We start from the raw sequence: 12,058 nt of genomic DNA, 5'->3' as shown, positions 1-12,058 counted from the left end.
GGTGAAGGGGGGCAGCCTGGGCAGCCTGGGGGGTGCACCTGGAGCTAGGGCTGGCACTTGTTTCCTCAAGGGTCCTGGGACTGGGTCACACACTTTGTTTTCTGCTTCGTGTGACCCTCCAAGACAGAAACAACTTGGCCTGGTAGGGGGTTTAGGAACTCGGGTTGGGGAGCTTCCCTTGGGCAGCTGCCATTAGGAGGGTCTGAGTCCAGTTTGCTGGCCTTGAAGCAGAGCAGATTCCTGTGCTGTCCTGAGGGCTGTGAGCCTGAGCTGGACAAACGGCGGGAAGATGGGGAAGTTTGGCTCTGTGCCCAGAGGATCACTAGAACTGTGATTCAATCAAGGTCCCTTGACTCTAGTAGCTATGAGCCAAGAACACTTAGGATACTTTTTTTTTTTAATATTTATTTATTTGGTTGCATCGGGTCTTAGTTGCAGCAGGCGGGCTCCTTAGTTTCGGCATGCATGTGGTATCTAGTTCCCTGACCAGGGATTGAACCCCGGGCCCCCTGCATTGGGAGCGCAGAGTCTTAACCACTGCACCACCAGGGAAGTCCCTTAAGATAATTTTATGAACTTAAATTTTTTTTTATACTTTTTTAAAATAAATTTATTTATTTATATTTTATCTTTGGCTGTGTTGGGTCTTCGTTGCTGCGTGCAGGCTTCCTCTAGTTGTGGCGAGCAGGAGCTACTCTTCACTGCAGTGTGCAGGCTTCTCATTACAGTGGCTTCTCTTGTTGCGGAGCACGGGCTCTAGGCGCGCGGGCTTCAGTAGTTGTGGCTTGTGGGCTCTAGAGTGCAGGATCAGTAGTTGTGGCGCATGGGCTTAGTTGCTCCATGGCATGTGGGATCTTCCCAGACCAGGGCTCGAACCCGTGTCCCCTGCATTGGCAGGCGGATTCTTAACCACTACGCCACCAGGGAAGTCCCTGAAATCTTTTATTTTTTAATTCAAAGATTTTATGGTTCTAAAGTTCTGTAATTGTAGAATCAGAGTTTTACAGGCCTAAGATATCTCTGCAGGTCTGTGGATTTTGCATCCCTGGGTGCTAAAATTCTACGCTACTAAAATCTACAATTCTTTGTTTTTGTCATTGTTTTTGAATGACAAAGCTACTTTTAATACTTTGGGCTGAGTCCTGCAGGAAAAAAATCACTGGGAAGGGGTAAACCCCTCAGCCCAGAAATGGCCCTGGGGGAGAGGGGCTCCCTGAAGGAAGGTAGCACAGGAGCGACATGTTGCAGACTCAGGGCCAAAGGGAACACCCTCGGTGCTGGGCCTGGGAGCACACGGTGGGGGCTCCAGCCACACAGGCCAAGGGCCAGAGGGTTAGACATGGAGCCACAAAGCTGCTTGGGTTCCTCCCTCTCATTTGCCTTTTTCTGCTTCTGCTGCATGATCTCTGAGTCTGTCCGCTGCTGGGTGGCAGCAGAAAGCCATCATCTGGGTGCTTTCCCTTAACTGAGTACTATACTCTGCTTTCTCATATTCCTCTGGTGGGCGAGCTCGTGCTGGTTACTGAGGGTCATGCGATGACTCCGGCCCACCTCCACTGGGTCCCCTCGTTCAGCCCGACATTGCAGGCCAATGTTATAATTAGTTGAGTGTGACAGTTTCTAAGAGTTCATGATTTGAAGATTTAAGGTTACTATGATTCCGGATTCTGTGCGTCCATAGAGTTAATGACTGACCCCAGCCTCTGGGCAGGAAGTGACCAGCACCCATCCTCCCTGGTGCTAGCCAGGGGGTGTGCCAGGTATGGAGATCACAGAGGGTGGCCAGTAGGGCCCTGGTCAGTGGAGCTGCCTCAAGGGCACAACAGTGCTCAGGGCCAGGATGGAACCCTCAGAACCAAAACAGAGTGCCCTGTGCCCAGGGTAGGAGCCACTTCTCCCTAGTCGGGGGGTGGGGGTGGGGGGTGGGTGGGCAAACCCTACCTTCTGTGCTGCCCCAGGCAGCCCCCTCTCCAAGCTCAGTGGCATCAGCCAGTCCATGAGGGGCCCTGGCAGACACAATGGAGCTCAGAGAGGGAGGTAGGGAATGGACAATCCAGGAGGGCTTCCTGGAAGAGTACAGCCTTTGGCAGCTTGTGTTATCTGTTGACTTTGTTATTTGCTCCAGCGGCCTGAGTTCTCCAGAAGAGCCGAGCTGTGTTCATCATCCTGCTCCCTGCTGCACTTGGCACGTGCCTACACGCCATCCGAACTGAATGAATAGTTTCCTTACTCCTGTGTCTGTCTCCCCTTAGAATGTAAATAGGGATCTCTGTTTCCTTCACCGCTGATACCAGCGCCCAGCACAGAGTAGGCGCTCGTCGCGAGTGCAATGGCGCTGCGGTCCCATGAGGGGGCGCTCGCACTGCGAAGCATCTCCCGAGGCAACACTTGGGCAGGCGGGGCGAACTACAAGTCCCATGGTGCCTCGCGGGCGCCGGCCGTCCTGCGCAGGCGCGGCCGCTCTCCGGTGTCCTCTGTGCGGGCGAACTAGGCCGCGGGACCAAGGCGGAGGCCGCGGGAGCGCGTCCGAGAGTCGAGCCCGCCGCGCGCCGCCGCCATGCCGGACAGCTGGGACAACAACGTGTACCCCGAGCCCCCGCGCCGCACGCCGGCGCCCTCGCCGCAGACCTCTCTGACCAACCCTATCACCTATTTTACGAAGGCTTTCGACCTTCTCGTGGACCGGCCAGTGACCCTCGCGAGAGGTACGAGCCCCAGCCGGGCCTTGCGCCCCGGGGCCCCCCAACCGTTCCCGGGCCCCCCGCACCCGTCACTCAGCCTGGACCCCCACTGCACCCCAGGCCTCACCTCTTGGGACGCCCCAACTCACACACACACCAAGAGCCCTCACTGCTGTATGGCCCCAGCCGCCGTCCACGGACCCCTGGTCTCCGGCCTCTCTCAAATGTTAGGGGCTGTTTGCTGATCGAAGTCATCTGCGTCCTGAGGCTTGTTAGATCCCACTCTCCCTGCACGCTTTGCATCCTGCGTTTTGCACAGCAGGCGGTCACAGAGGGCTGTTGAGGTACAGGGGTTCTCCCAACCCTTTGCATGCCTGCAAAATGGCCCGGGTGGTCACTGATGGCCGATGCCCCTTCCACCTACGTGTGCTGTAACTTGCCCTGCGTGTGTGCCCACGCTTGAGAGCTGCCCAAATTCCGCCATCTCTGGTCCAAACTAGGTGAACGTTTTAAACCATCGTTGTCCAGTTTGTGGTTCAGCCATCTTGGTGGTGCAGCAGGCAGAGCATAATGCCCATAGTCCCTAGTGCCAGGTGATTCATTCATGCACCTAATTAATCAATCCATTCGTTCAACAACAGAACATTTGGGGTGCATAGCATGCTCTGGTGGCTCTTTGTCGGGGGAGGAACCACCCCCACCCCACCCCACCCCGCCCCAAGGTCTGGAAAAGACAGTAGTGGATCTGCTCCCTCTTTTGTATAGCAGTTTTCTAGAAAGTTTTTTATATGTCTGGATGGATGAGATCTCACTAGGTCTAACTTGTTCATTTACCCATGGGGAAGTTGAGGCCGGAAGGTCAGCAGTAGCAGAACTGGGACTGGAATCCCTGCTGGTGGCTCCCTGTTGGGGCCTCTTTGCCTCCACAGTGGAATCCCCGTGCTCTGGGGGAGCTGGGCCGGCAGGAGGGACTGTAGCAGGGTGTGGGCTTGCAGAGAACGGGCTCTGAATCCTGCCATCTCTCAGAGCCTGGGTCTCCTCTCTGTAAATGAAAAGGATCTGCCCGCCATAGGGTTATCATGGGGACAAAGTGAGTTAATGTATTATGCAACACAGCGTGGTTCCTGGCTTACAAGAAACTCCATAAACGGTAGACATTGCCATTTGTAGCCCAGTCCTTTCCAGGACTGTCTGCCAGCCCACACCTCTTCTTTGGGAGTCCAATTGCCAGTCTTTGTAAAAGCTGAGAACATTTGGGAAACCTGCCTCTTCCACGGCTTATGAGAAATACAAAGCTAAGAGCCCTTTCAAACTGTGGCTTGTCCAAACCAATAGGGCCTTTGGACTTGGGGTTTTCTCTTTGCACCTGAGGTTTTCTCTTTGCAGAGTTTATAGAGCGGCAGCATGCCAAGAACAGGTATTATTACTACCACCGTGAGTTCCGCCGCGTGCCGGACATCACTGAGTGCAAGGAAAAGGACATATTGTGCATGTTTGAAGCAGAAATGCAATGGAGAAGAGACTAGTAAGTTCTCCCCCCTTGGGCTTCTTCTTTTAGTCAGTGAATACTACTGAAAGCCCTGTGCAATGAGCATATTCCCTCCCGATGCCATGAGATGGTGGCCAACCCAGATCTAGGGGTGGAGGGGCCAGACCACAGGGCTCCCAGGCCCTGCCTTCATTTTACTTTCCGAGTACAGGGAATCCTTATAGACTTAGACCAGCGGTCCCCAACCTTTTTGGCACCAGGGACCAGTTTCATGGAAGACAGCTTTTCCATGGGGTGGCGGTGGGGGGGGAGGTTCAGACAGTAATGCGAGCGACGGGGAGTGGCAGATGAAGCTTCGCTGGCTCACGCGCCTGCCACCCAACGCCCACCTCCTGCTGTGCAGCCGGTTCCTAACAGGCCATGGACCGTAGTGGTCTACGGCCCTGGGGGTTGGGGACCCCTGTTGTTCACCATCTTTCTCATTTTCCTTTCAGCAAAGTTGATCAGGAAATCGTCAACATTATCCAGGAAAGGCTAAAGGCCTGTCAGCAGAGGGAAGGTGAGAGCTACAGGCAGAACTGTGCCAAGGAGCTGGAGCAGTTCACCCAGGTGGCCAAGGCCTACCAGGACCGCTGTGAGTCAGCTCCACCCCACCCTGCCCCCAGCTACTCCTGCTTCTGCCACCTCACTTCACAGTCCTCCTTCCAGTCTCCACACAGCTGGATACTAAACATTTTGCAGTCTCTGGTGGTTGTAGAAAAAAATCACCTTACCTCATCCCTTGTCTGCTCAGTAACTTGTCTTAGCCGCCTGAGCCCTCCCTGCATGGAGAAAAGACCACAAATTCCCATCATGGACCATGACTCCCCTCCCCATCTCTTTCCCAGATCATGACCTGGGGGCCCATTATTCTGCCAGGAAGTGCCTGGCAAAACAGAAGCAGAGGATGCTGGCAGAGAGAAAAGCCGCCAAAGAGGCTGCTGCTGCCTGAGGCAGCTCGAACCACCTCACTGCTGTTGCTAAAATAAAGAGTAATGGAATCTCTGTGGTGTCATCTTTAGCCCCCAACCTTGACACACTGATAAGCTTTATTCAGATTTCTCATCTTACTGGCCCCATTTCCCTTCCAAATTCAGCCACCACTAAACTTGAGAATAGGGAGTTCCCTGATGGTCCAGCGGGTTAGGGACTCTGCACTTTCACTGCTGGGGGCCTGGGTTCAACCCCTGGTCAGGAAACGAAGATCCCACAAGCTTCATGGTACGGCCCCCCCAAAAAAACGAGACAACTATATAAACTAGTTTCAATCACTTTATTTTTCTTATAGAAAACTATGTGGTGGCTACAGCTGGAGCCTGGGTCCTCTGCACAGAAACTCTGGTGTGGGTCTTCACAAGATGGTCAGTGAATTCCTAGAAAGACAAAAGAGGCTTCAGTTGTAACCAAACAGACTGCTACCCTTTGCTTTGCCCGGCCTGCCTAACAGGGTAGCGGGGCAGGCAGTACCTGATACGGAGACTTGGTGAACACCGTCTCTTTCCAGAGATCAGGAGTGAGATAACTGTAGGTCTTGGAAATGGCATCAAAAGTGGCCTTGGCTGAAAAAGAGAAAATAGGAGAGGGTTAGTGAACTAACCTGAGATGAACCCCCAGTTACAGCAAGAAGCTGTCGCACTCCTAGGAACAGAAAGGGCACTGTGGGCCAGTCTGTCGTGCATTAGGAGGGCCTTCCTCTCTCTCTCAAAATACACCAACCACACACAGAATGTGACTGAGCAGAGCTGAGAGAAGCCAGAGTCTACATGTCGGCCACCTACCGAAGTTGCCCAGCGTTGCAGTGCAGCCCCTGGCAGAGGTGTAGCAGTCGTCAATTCCGGCCATCATCAGTAGCTTCTTGGGCACAGGGGCTGAGACGATGCCAGTGCCCCTGGGGGCAGGGATGAGGCGCACCAGCACAGAGCCACAGCGGCCAGTCACCTGGGAAGGGGTAGAGTCAGGAGATGGGCTGGAGAGTCTGCACCACTGCAGGCCCTGCCACGCACCACCATCCAGCCTACCTTGCAAGGGACAGTATGGGGCTTGCCAATCTTGTTCCCCCAGTAGCCTCGTCGCACGGGGACGATGGAGAGCTTGGCCAGAATGATGGCCCCACGGATGGCAGTGGCTACCTCCTTAGAACACTTCACACCCAAACCAACATGTCCGTTGTAATCCCCGATGGCGACAAACGCCTGCAAAGAGACTGACGTGGTTGGTGGTCCACTGCCCTTCATAACGTCAGTAGCCACCAACCGCACAGGGTCTGTTGTGCCCCTCAAGGAAAGACTGGCCACCAGGAGACCTATCTGAGATCCTGAGGAGATCCTTTCTCTCTCTCCCCATTACGAAAGTCACACGCGTGAAGACAAGTACAACCATGCAGAGCTGAGAGAGTCTCACAAAAACCTTTGGTAGAAACAGCCTAGGAAAATAAGATGGCTGGGTTACCTTGAACCTGGTCCGCTGGCCAGCACGGGTCTGCTTTTGCACAGGCATAATCTTCAAAACCTCGTCCTTGAGAGATGCCCCCAAGAAAAAGTCAATGATCTCAGATTCCTACAAGAAAAAAATGTGACAAAACTGTTTAATAAAACCAAAGGTGGAGCCTAGGACCCCTCAATGTCCAACCAATGACAAAACTCCCTCGACCCCAGGCCAAGGCCCCACCCAAAAAAACAAAAACTATGTTTACCTTGATGGGCAAAGAAAAAAGATAGATCTCCTCCAGGGACTTGATCTTCATGTCCTTTACCAAGCGGCCCAGCTTGGTGACGGGGAGCCACTGGAAAAGGAAAAGGCGCAGCAGGTGCCCAGGACCGCCTTCCCGGTGCCGTCCAAGGGCCCGCCTCACGCGCATAACGCAGACCCACCTCCTTGTCCTCGGCCTTGCCTCCGCGAGCTCCGCGGCCTCGGCCCCGGCCCCGACCGCGACCCCGGCCCCGGCCCCGGACGCCGCTGCCGAAGCCTCCGCGGAAGCCACCACGGCCTCCCATGCCAGGGCCCCCAGGGCCCCCGGGGCCCCCGGGGCCTCCGGGCCCTCCCGCAGCACCGGCGTCATCCGCCATTTGCTAAAAAGAGTAACAAGAACCAGCCAGTCAGTGAGGCCCTGGCATCTACGGACGCCTCGGGCGCCCAGGCCGGGCGTCAGCCCCAGAGCACGGGCGCACCAGCCCAGACCCTGGCCGATGGCGGCGGATTCCCACCGCCCAGGCCCACCGGCCGCCGCTACAAACGCGGATACTCACGTGTTTTCAGGGAAAAAAAAAGAAGGAAGCCGCCCCCAAGGGAGTCTTTATATAGCGCCAAGCGCCGCGAGATCTCGGCTGTCCCACCCCAATCGCTCTTGCGCCAAGGGCCTATAAAACAGCCTGTGATTGGCTCCGAGGGGACCCGCCCCCGCCGAGCTCTGCGAGTGCCTGCGTGTGTGCGGCCCCGGAATCTGCGCGACTGGGACGCTGCTATAAGGGGCCTGCTCGGCCTCTACCTCGTATTCTCTGGCTGCAGGTAGGTCTGATCAGAAGGTGCTTCGGTCTGGCACTTTGCGGTGCTGTGGGGTGATTGGGAGATCGGCGTTGGTTGAAAATCACCTGAGGCTTTGGCCGTGGCCGCAGGTGAGACTCGGCGCCCAGAGCCACCGGGGGCCTCAGCTCACCGCCCGCTCCTCCGTGTGGGGAGGTGAAACCCAGGCCCCGACACGCGCCGCCGCTCCGGGCTCGGTTGCGGCCGCTCTCATGTTCTGGACTCTGGTACCTGATCCCTGATCTCGTCTTCTACACGCAGGATACCTGGATGCTCAGAGCCTGAGGCCGACGACGCCATGACCGCGGGGGAAGGGGGGCTCTGCTTTCGTTTTTCAATAAAGCTGTTGATCTAATTCATCCGTGTGTGGGTGTTCTTGATCCCCCGACTACCATCCTGGAAAACGCATCTGCTGACGTGGGGACCGAGGTGTGCTGTGGAGGAGAGACCTTTGTGGGACACCTCTTCCAGGCCAGCTCAACTCTGCTTTGGATGCCACGCAGGGGTAGAACCCGGTTTTGGAGGTTGGCAGGTGATTCTAAGATCCCACCCTCCAAAAGCGGCAGAGCCAGGTTTGAAACCATATTATTTCTACCCACACCCCGTATCTTCTACATCAGCATGTAAAGTACCTTGAGCTTGAGGTGAGTCAGGCTGAATAAGCAAAACACTAACAAGGGTGGGAGTGTAAGACTTGCAGCTCAGAGGCTTGCAGTGGCTCCCTACTGCTCTCAGGAAAGGGTTAGGGCCTTTAGGATTTGATGAGCTCAACACTCAGTGGTATTGAAACTGCAGTTCTCTGTTCTGTGCCTCACACATGGAAATTGGTTTCCGTACATCTTTTCTCATAGGCCTACCCAGGCGGTCAGCCTACCTGCTCTGGGAGGCTCTCCCACATGCTAGGCTCCTGCTGTGGTACCACGGAAATCTGATCCTCACTCCTGGTCTGTACCCTGGAGCTAGCTCCATAGGTCTCTGATCCTAAGAGATCTGGTGATGAGTCAATGTCTAAACCCCCTGAGCTCTTGGGGGTCTGGCTACCTGGGCAGCCTATTTGAGGAAGGAGTGGGGAACAGTCCCTGCACTCCTGCTGGAGCCTCATCTTTGGGGAAGTAGCCCCTGGAAGCTTGGTTCTAGCCTTAGTGCTATTTGAAGATGGCTGTCAGCCACCCCAAAGGCAGAGGCAAGGCAGGGGCTCCAGAGACCTATGCCGGGTCTGAGCTGCCCCGTGACTCTTGAGAGGGGAGCAAGAGCCAGGTGGTGCCCTGGGCCAGGGCTGTGATTGGCCTGAGCTGGACAATGCCACTGTGATGTCAGCCTGCTCCTGCTATGAAATGGGGGTTCCTGAGCCCCAGCGGTCAGTGGAGCTGCCATCCAGACAGAGATCATGGTGAGCTTTTAGACCTGTCCAGAGCTGGACCCCATTCCTCACTAAGATGATGTGCACAGTGGGGTACAACCTCCCAAATAGGACACGGAAACCTTTCAGAGGGCTCTGGCCAAGTCTTTTTTTTTAAAATAGTATTTATTTATTTGGTTGCAGTGGGTCTTAGTTGTGGCTCACGGGCTCCTTAGTTTAGGCTTGAGAACTCTTAGTTGCAGCATGCATGTGGGATCTAGTTCCCTGACCAGGGATCGAACCCGGGCCCCCTGCATTGGGAGCACAGATTCTTATCCACTGTGCCATCAGGGAAGTCCCTCTGGGCAAGTGTTAACTCCAGGCCAAGGCCAGCTTCTACAGCTGGAGGTTGGTAGTCATGGGGGGTCTTGACCCTCACCGCTGTCACCTCAAAGTGGGTGCTGACCCAGCCCTCCACTTGGGTCTTTCATGTGGCCCACCTCCCACCCAAAGCTTCCTGGGGTCCTTCTCTGGGCATGTGGAGTGGGGAGCCAGATCCTGGTCCCAGCCAGGCCCTGATGCTGGCCTGGCCTTTGCAGAGTGGCGGGTATGATCTCAACCTCTTCGCCAGCCCTCCCGACTGCAACTTCCTGTGCTCTGTCTGCCATGGAGTTCTCAAGAGGCCGATGAGCTTGCCATGCAGCCACATCTTCTGCAAGAAGTGCATCCTCCCGTGGCTAGCCAGGTGCTACTGGGCACCCAAAAGGCTGGGAGGGCAGGGGTGGGGCTGGGAGCCATTCCTGGGGCCCAGAACAGAGAGGAAGGTCAGCCAAGCACTGGGTCATGACGGCCATAAAGTTCAGCTACCAAATCTCCTGGGACACTAATGTATGTGAGTCTGGTCACCCTGTGGTATCTGCAGCCCTTAGCCCCAGCCTCAGAGCTGAGAGCTCCCTATAAAGCCCTCTTATGTCTCTTCCAACTAAAGAGAAGGAGGGACCACCAGGGGAGGCATGTTGCTGCCACTTGCTTTCCTCCCACTCCCAACAATCACCCCCACTCATGTCTCCTAGACAAAAGACCTGTCCGTGCTGCAGGAAAGAGGTGACACAGAAAAAGATGGTCCATGTGAATAAACTCCGGAAGATCATTGGCCGCCTGGAAGTCAAGGTAGCTCAAAACACCCACTCCCACCACCCTACCCTCCTCACCCCTGTAGGGGTGGGGCACAGAGCCAGAAGAGGGGTTGAAAAGAATCCCATCCTCAGAACTGAGGGTTTCTACACCAACAGACTGCCCTCCTTGAAGTCATCAGACTTGGCTGAATTTGAGTCACTTCTCTACCGCTTACTTGCTGTGTGACTTTGGGCATGTTACCTAACCTTTCTGAGCTCCAGGAGCCCCAGCTGTAAAATGGGGATTATAGAGGATGGAGTGTCTGTTGTGCTGCCCATTACTCTCCAGCCCCGTAGTTTTATAGATGGGGAAATTGAGATTTTTTTTTTAAAAACCTGACTGGGCAGTTCCCTCATGGTCTAGTGGTTAGGATTCAGTGCTTTCACTGCCATGGCTCAGGTTCAATCCCTGGTCGGGGAACTAAGATCCCACAAGCCACACAGTGGAACCAAAAAAAAAAAACCTGGCATACAAACAATCCACCAGACCATGTAACTCCCTGTTCTCTAAACCTCAGGTCCTGTCCCCCTCCTCTCAGAGATCTAGATTTTTCCCACCTCCAAGCATTTGCTCCACTGTTTCCCTCTCTCCACCAAGCCAGTGGTACATAAGAGCTTGGGAGGCTCCCAGTTCAGTGGTTCCTGCTCAGTGGAATGCCATGGATGGAGGATTCTATGGGGGGCGGCCGGCTCATGGCTGGCAGTGTCTCACCTGGTTTGGCTCACACGATGCTCTCCTCCACCCCCAGTGCAAGAACGCCGAAGCTGGCTGCCTGGTGACGTGCCCCCTGGCCCATCGGAAGGGGCACCAGGACTCATGCCCTTTCGAGCTGATGGCCTGTCCCAACGAGGGGTGCACGTCGCGGGTGCCTCGTGGGAACCTGGCCGAGCACCAGCAGAATTGCCAGCATGGTGCCCATCAGCGCTGCCCCCTGGGCTGCGGGGCCACCCTGGGCCCGGCCGAACGCGCAAGCCACAACTGCTACCGTGAGCTGCGCGAGGCCTGGTGCCAGCGCCAGGAGCGCTGCCGGACCCTGGTGCTGTGCCTGCTACAGCGCATTCGCAAGGTGTACCGGTCTGCCAACCTCATCCGCCGGCAGCTGGCCCAGCTCGGAGAGTTCCTGGAAGATGACGGACTGCTCTTGGGCGCCCCGCAAGAGGAGGCTGAGGCCCCCCCAGAAGTCAGCATTGGGGCTGAGATGTGGGGGGCCCAGGGCCAAGCTACCTTATAAATAGGGGAGTAAATAAACGCAGAGCCCAGGCCTGGCCGCCTCACCACCGCTGTGCTTGCTGGCCTCACGCCTCCCCCTCCAGGCATTACCTCATCTGAAAGGGACATCTTGGCCTGTTTCCCTGGACCTTTCCAAGTTCTTTCCCACCAGTTCTTCACACTGGCTCACCGGCTTCTCTGGTGTCTCCCAAGTGCCTAGAACAGTGCTTTGCACGTGGAATGTGCTCAATGAATATTTGAACGACTTTGAAATCACCCGATTTATTAATTTACCTGCGATATTTCTCATACTATACCGGAAGCCCTAAGGCAGAGCCCGGTTCACAGGCTCTATCTGCTAACTCACCACACCTGACCACTCTTGCCCCAAATCCCAGAATGCCAAGGGGGCAGGAGTCTTGGGATTACTTTAGTAAACATTTCCTACGAATACCTTTTTTGCTTTTTTTAAATTTTTATTTATTTATTTATTTAGGCTTTCTCTAGTTGCGGCGAGCGGGGGCCACTCTTCATCGCGGTGCGCCGGCCTCTCACTATCGCGGCCTCTCTTGTTGCGGAGCACAGGCTCCAGACGCGCAGGCTCAG

General features: G+C 55.4%; 4 protein-coding genes and 3 non-coding genes across 8 annotated transcripts; 3 read left to right on the top strand and 4 right to left on the bottom strand.

The window, feature by feature from the left end:
- Window positions 1-1,178: 1,178 nt before the first annotated feature.
- LOC103009336 (small EDRK-rich factor 2-like) lies at window positions 1,179-1,533 on the bottom strand. The gene is given in 2 exon segments (XM_057529700.1): window positions 1,179-1,213; window positions 1,296-1,533. Coding segments are annotated over 2 exon segments (273 nt in total).
- Window positions 1,534-2,449: 916 nt separating this feature from the next.
- NDUFB10 (NADH:ubiquinone oxidoreductase subunit B10) lies at window positions 2,450-5,214 on the top strand. Of its 2 annotated transcripts, none has more exons than XM_028166435.2 (4): window positions 2,450-2,705; window positions 4,053-4,206; window positions 4,665-4,804; window positions 5,058-5,214. In XM_028166435.2, the coding sequence occupies exons 1-4, from the start codon at window positions 2,558-2,560 to the stop codon at window positions 5,159-5,161; spliced, it is 546 nt and encodes a 181-aa protein (XP_028022236.2). In that variant the 5' UTR covers window positions 2,450-2,557; the 3' UTR covers window positions 5,162-5,214. The 2 variants fall into 2 exon arrangements, with proteins under 2 accessions (XP_028022236.2, XP_007181742.2); XM_007181680.3 differs by having other exon boundaries at window positions 2,452-2,705; window positions 4,068-4,206.
- A 249-nt stretch (window positions 5,215-5,463) lies between these two features.
- RPS2 (ribosomal protein S2) lies at window positions 5,464-7,569 on the bottom strand. The gene is made up of 8 exons (XM_007198402.3): window positions 7,455-7,569; window positions 7,080-7,277; window positions 6,902-6,991; window positions 6,658-6,765; window positions 6,228-6,401; window positions 5,988-6,147; window positions 5,677-5,768; window positions 5,464-5,582 (listed from the first exon to the last, which is right to left on the bottom strand). Exons 2-8 carry the CDS (start codon window positions 7,272-7,274, stop codon window positions 5,502-5,504), a joined length of 900 nt encoding a protein of 299 aa, XP_007198464.3. The 5' UTR covers window positions 7,275-7,277; window positions 7,455-7,569; the 3' UTR covers window positions 5,464-5,501.
- LOC114237903 (small nucleolar RNA SNORA64/SNORA10 family) lies at window positions 5,835-5,961 on the bottom strand. Its single transcript, XR_003623371.1, has one exon. It is a non-coding gene; the product is annotated as a small nucleolar RNA SNORA64/SNORA10 family (small nucleolar RNA).
- LOC114237902 (small nucleolar RNA SNORA64/SNORA10 family) lies at window positions 6,471-6,604 on the bottom strand. Its single transcript, XR_003623370.2, has one exon. It is a non-coding gene; the product is annotated as a small nucleolar RNA SNORA64/SNORA10 family (small nucleolar RNA).
- A 211-nt stretch (window positions 7,570-7,780) lies between the features above and the next one.
- On the top strand, window positions 7,781-7,907 carry LOC114237908 (small nucleolar RNA ACA64). Its single transcript, XR_003623376.1, has one exon. It is a non-coding gene; the product is annotated as a small nucleolar RNA ACA64 (small nucleolar RNA).
- Window positions 7,908-9,485: 1,578 nt separating this feature from the next.
- On the top strand, window positions 9,486-11,640 carry RNF151 (ring finger protein 151). Its single transcript, XM_057529699.1, has 4 exons — window positions 9,486-9,521; window positions 9,667-9,812; window positions 10,141-10,237; window positions 10,992-11,640. The coding sequence occupies exons 1-4, from the start codon at window positions 9,486-9,488 to the stop codon at window positions 11,472-11,474; spliced, it is 762 nt and encodes a 253-aa protein (XP_057385682.1). The 3' UTR covers window positions 11,475-11,640.
- The last annotated feature ends 418 nt before the right edge of the window (window positions 11,641-12,058 follow it).

This window comes from Balaenoptera acutorostrata, chromosome 15 (assembly GCF_949987535.1).
Source record: "Balaenoptera acutorostrata chromosome 15, mBalAcu1.1, whole genome shotgun sequence".
In the NCBI taxonomy this organism is placed as follows: Eukaryota; Metazoa; Chordata; class Mammalia; order Artiodactyla; family Balaenopteridae; genus Balaenoptera; species Balaenoptera acutorostrata.
This window is presented reverse-complemented; position numbering and strand designations above follow the sequence as displayed.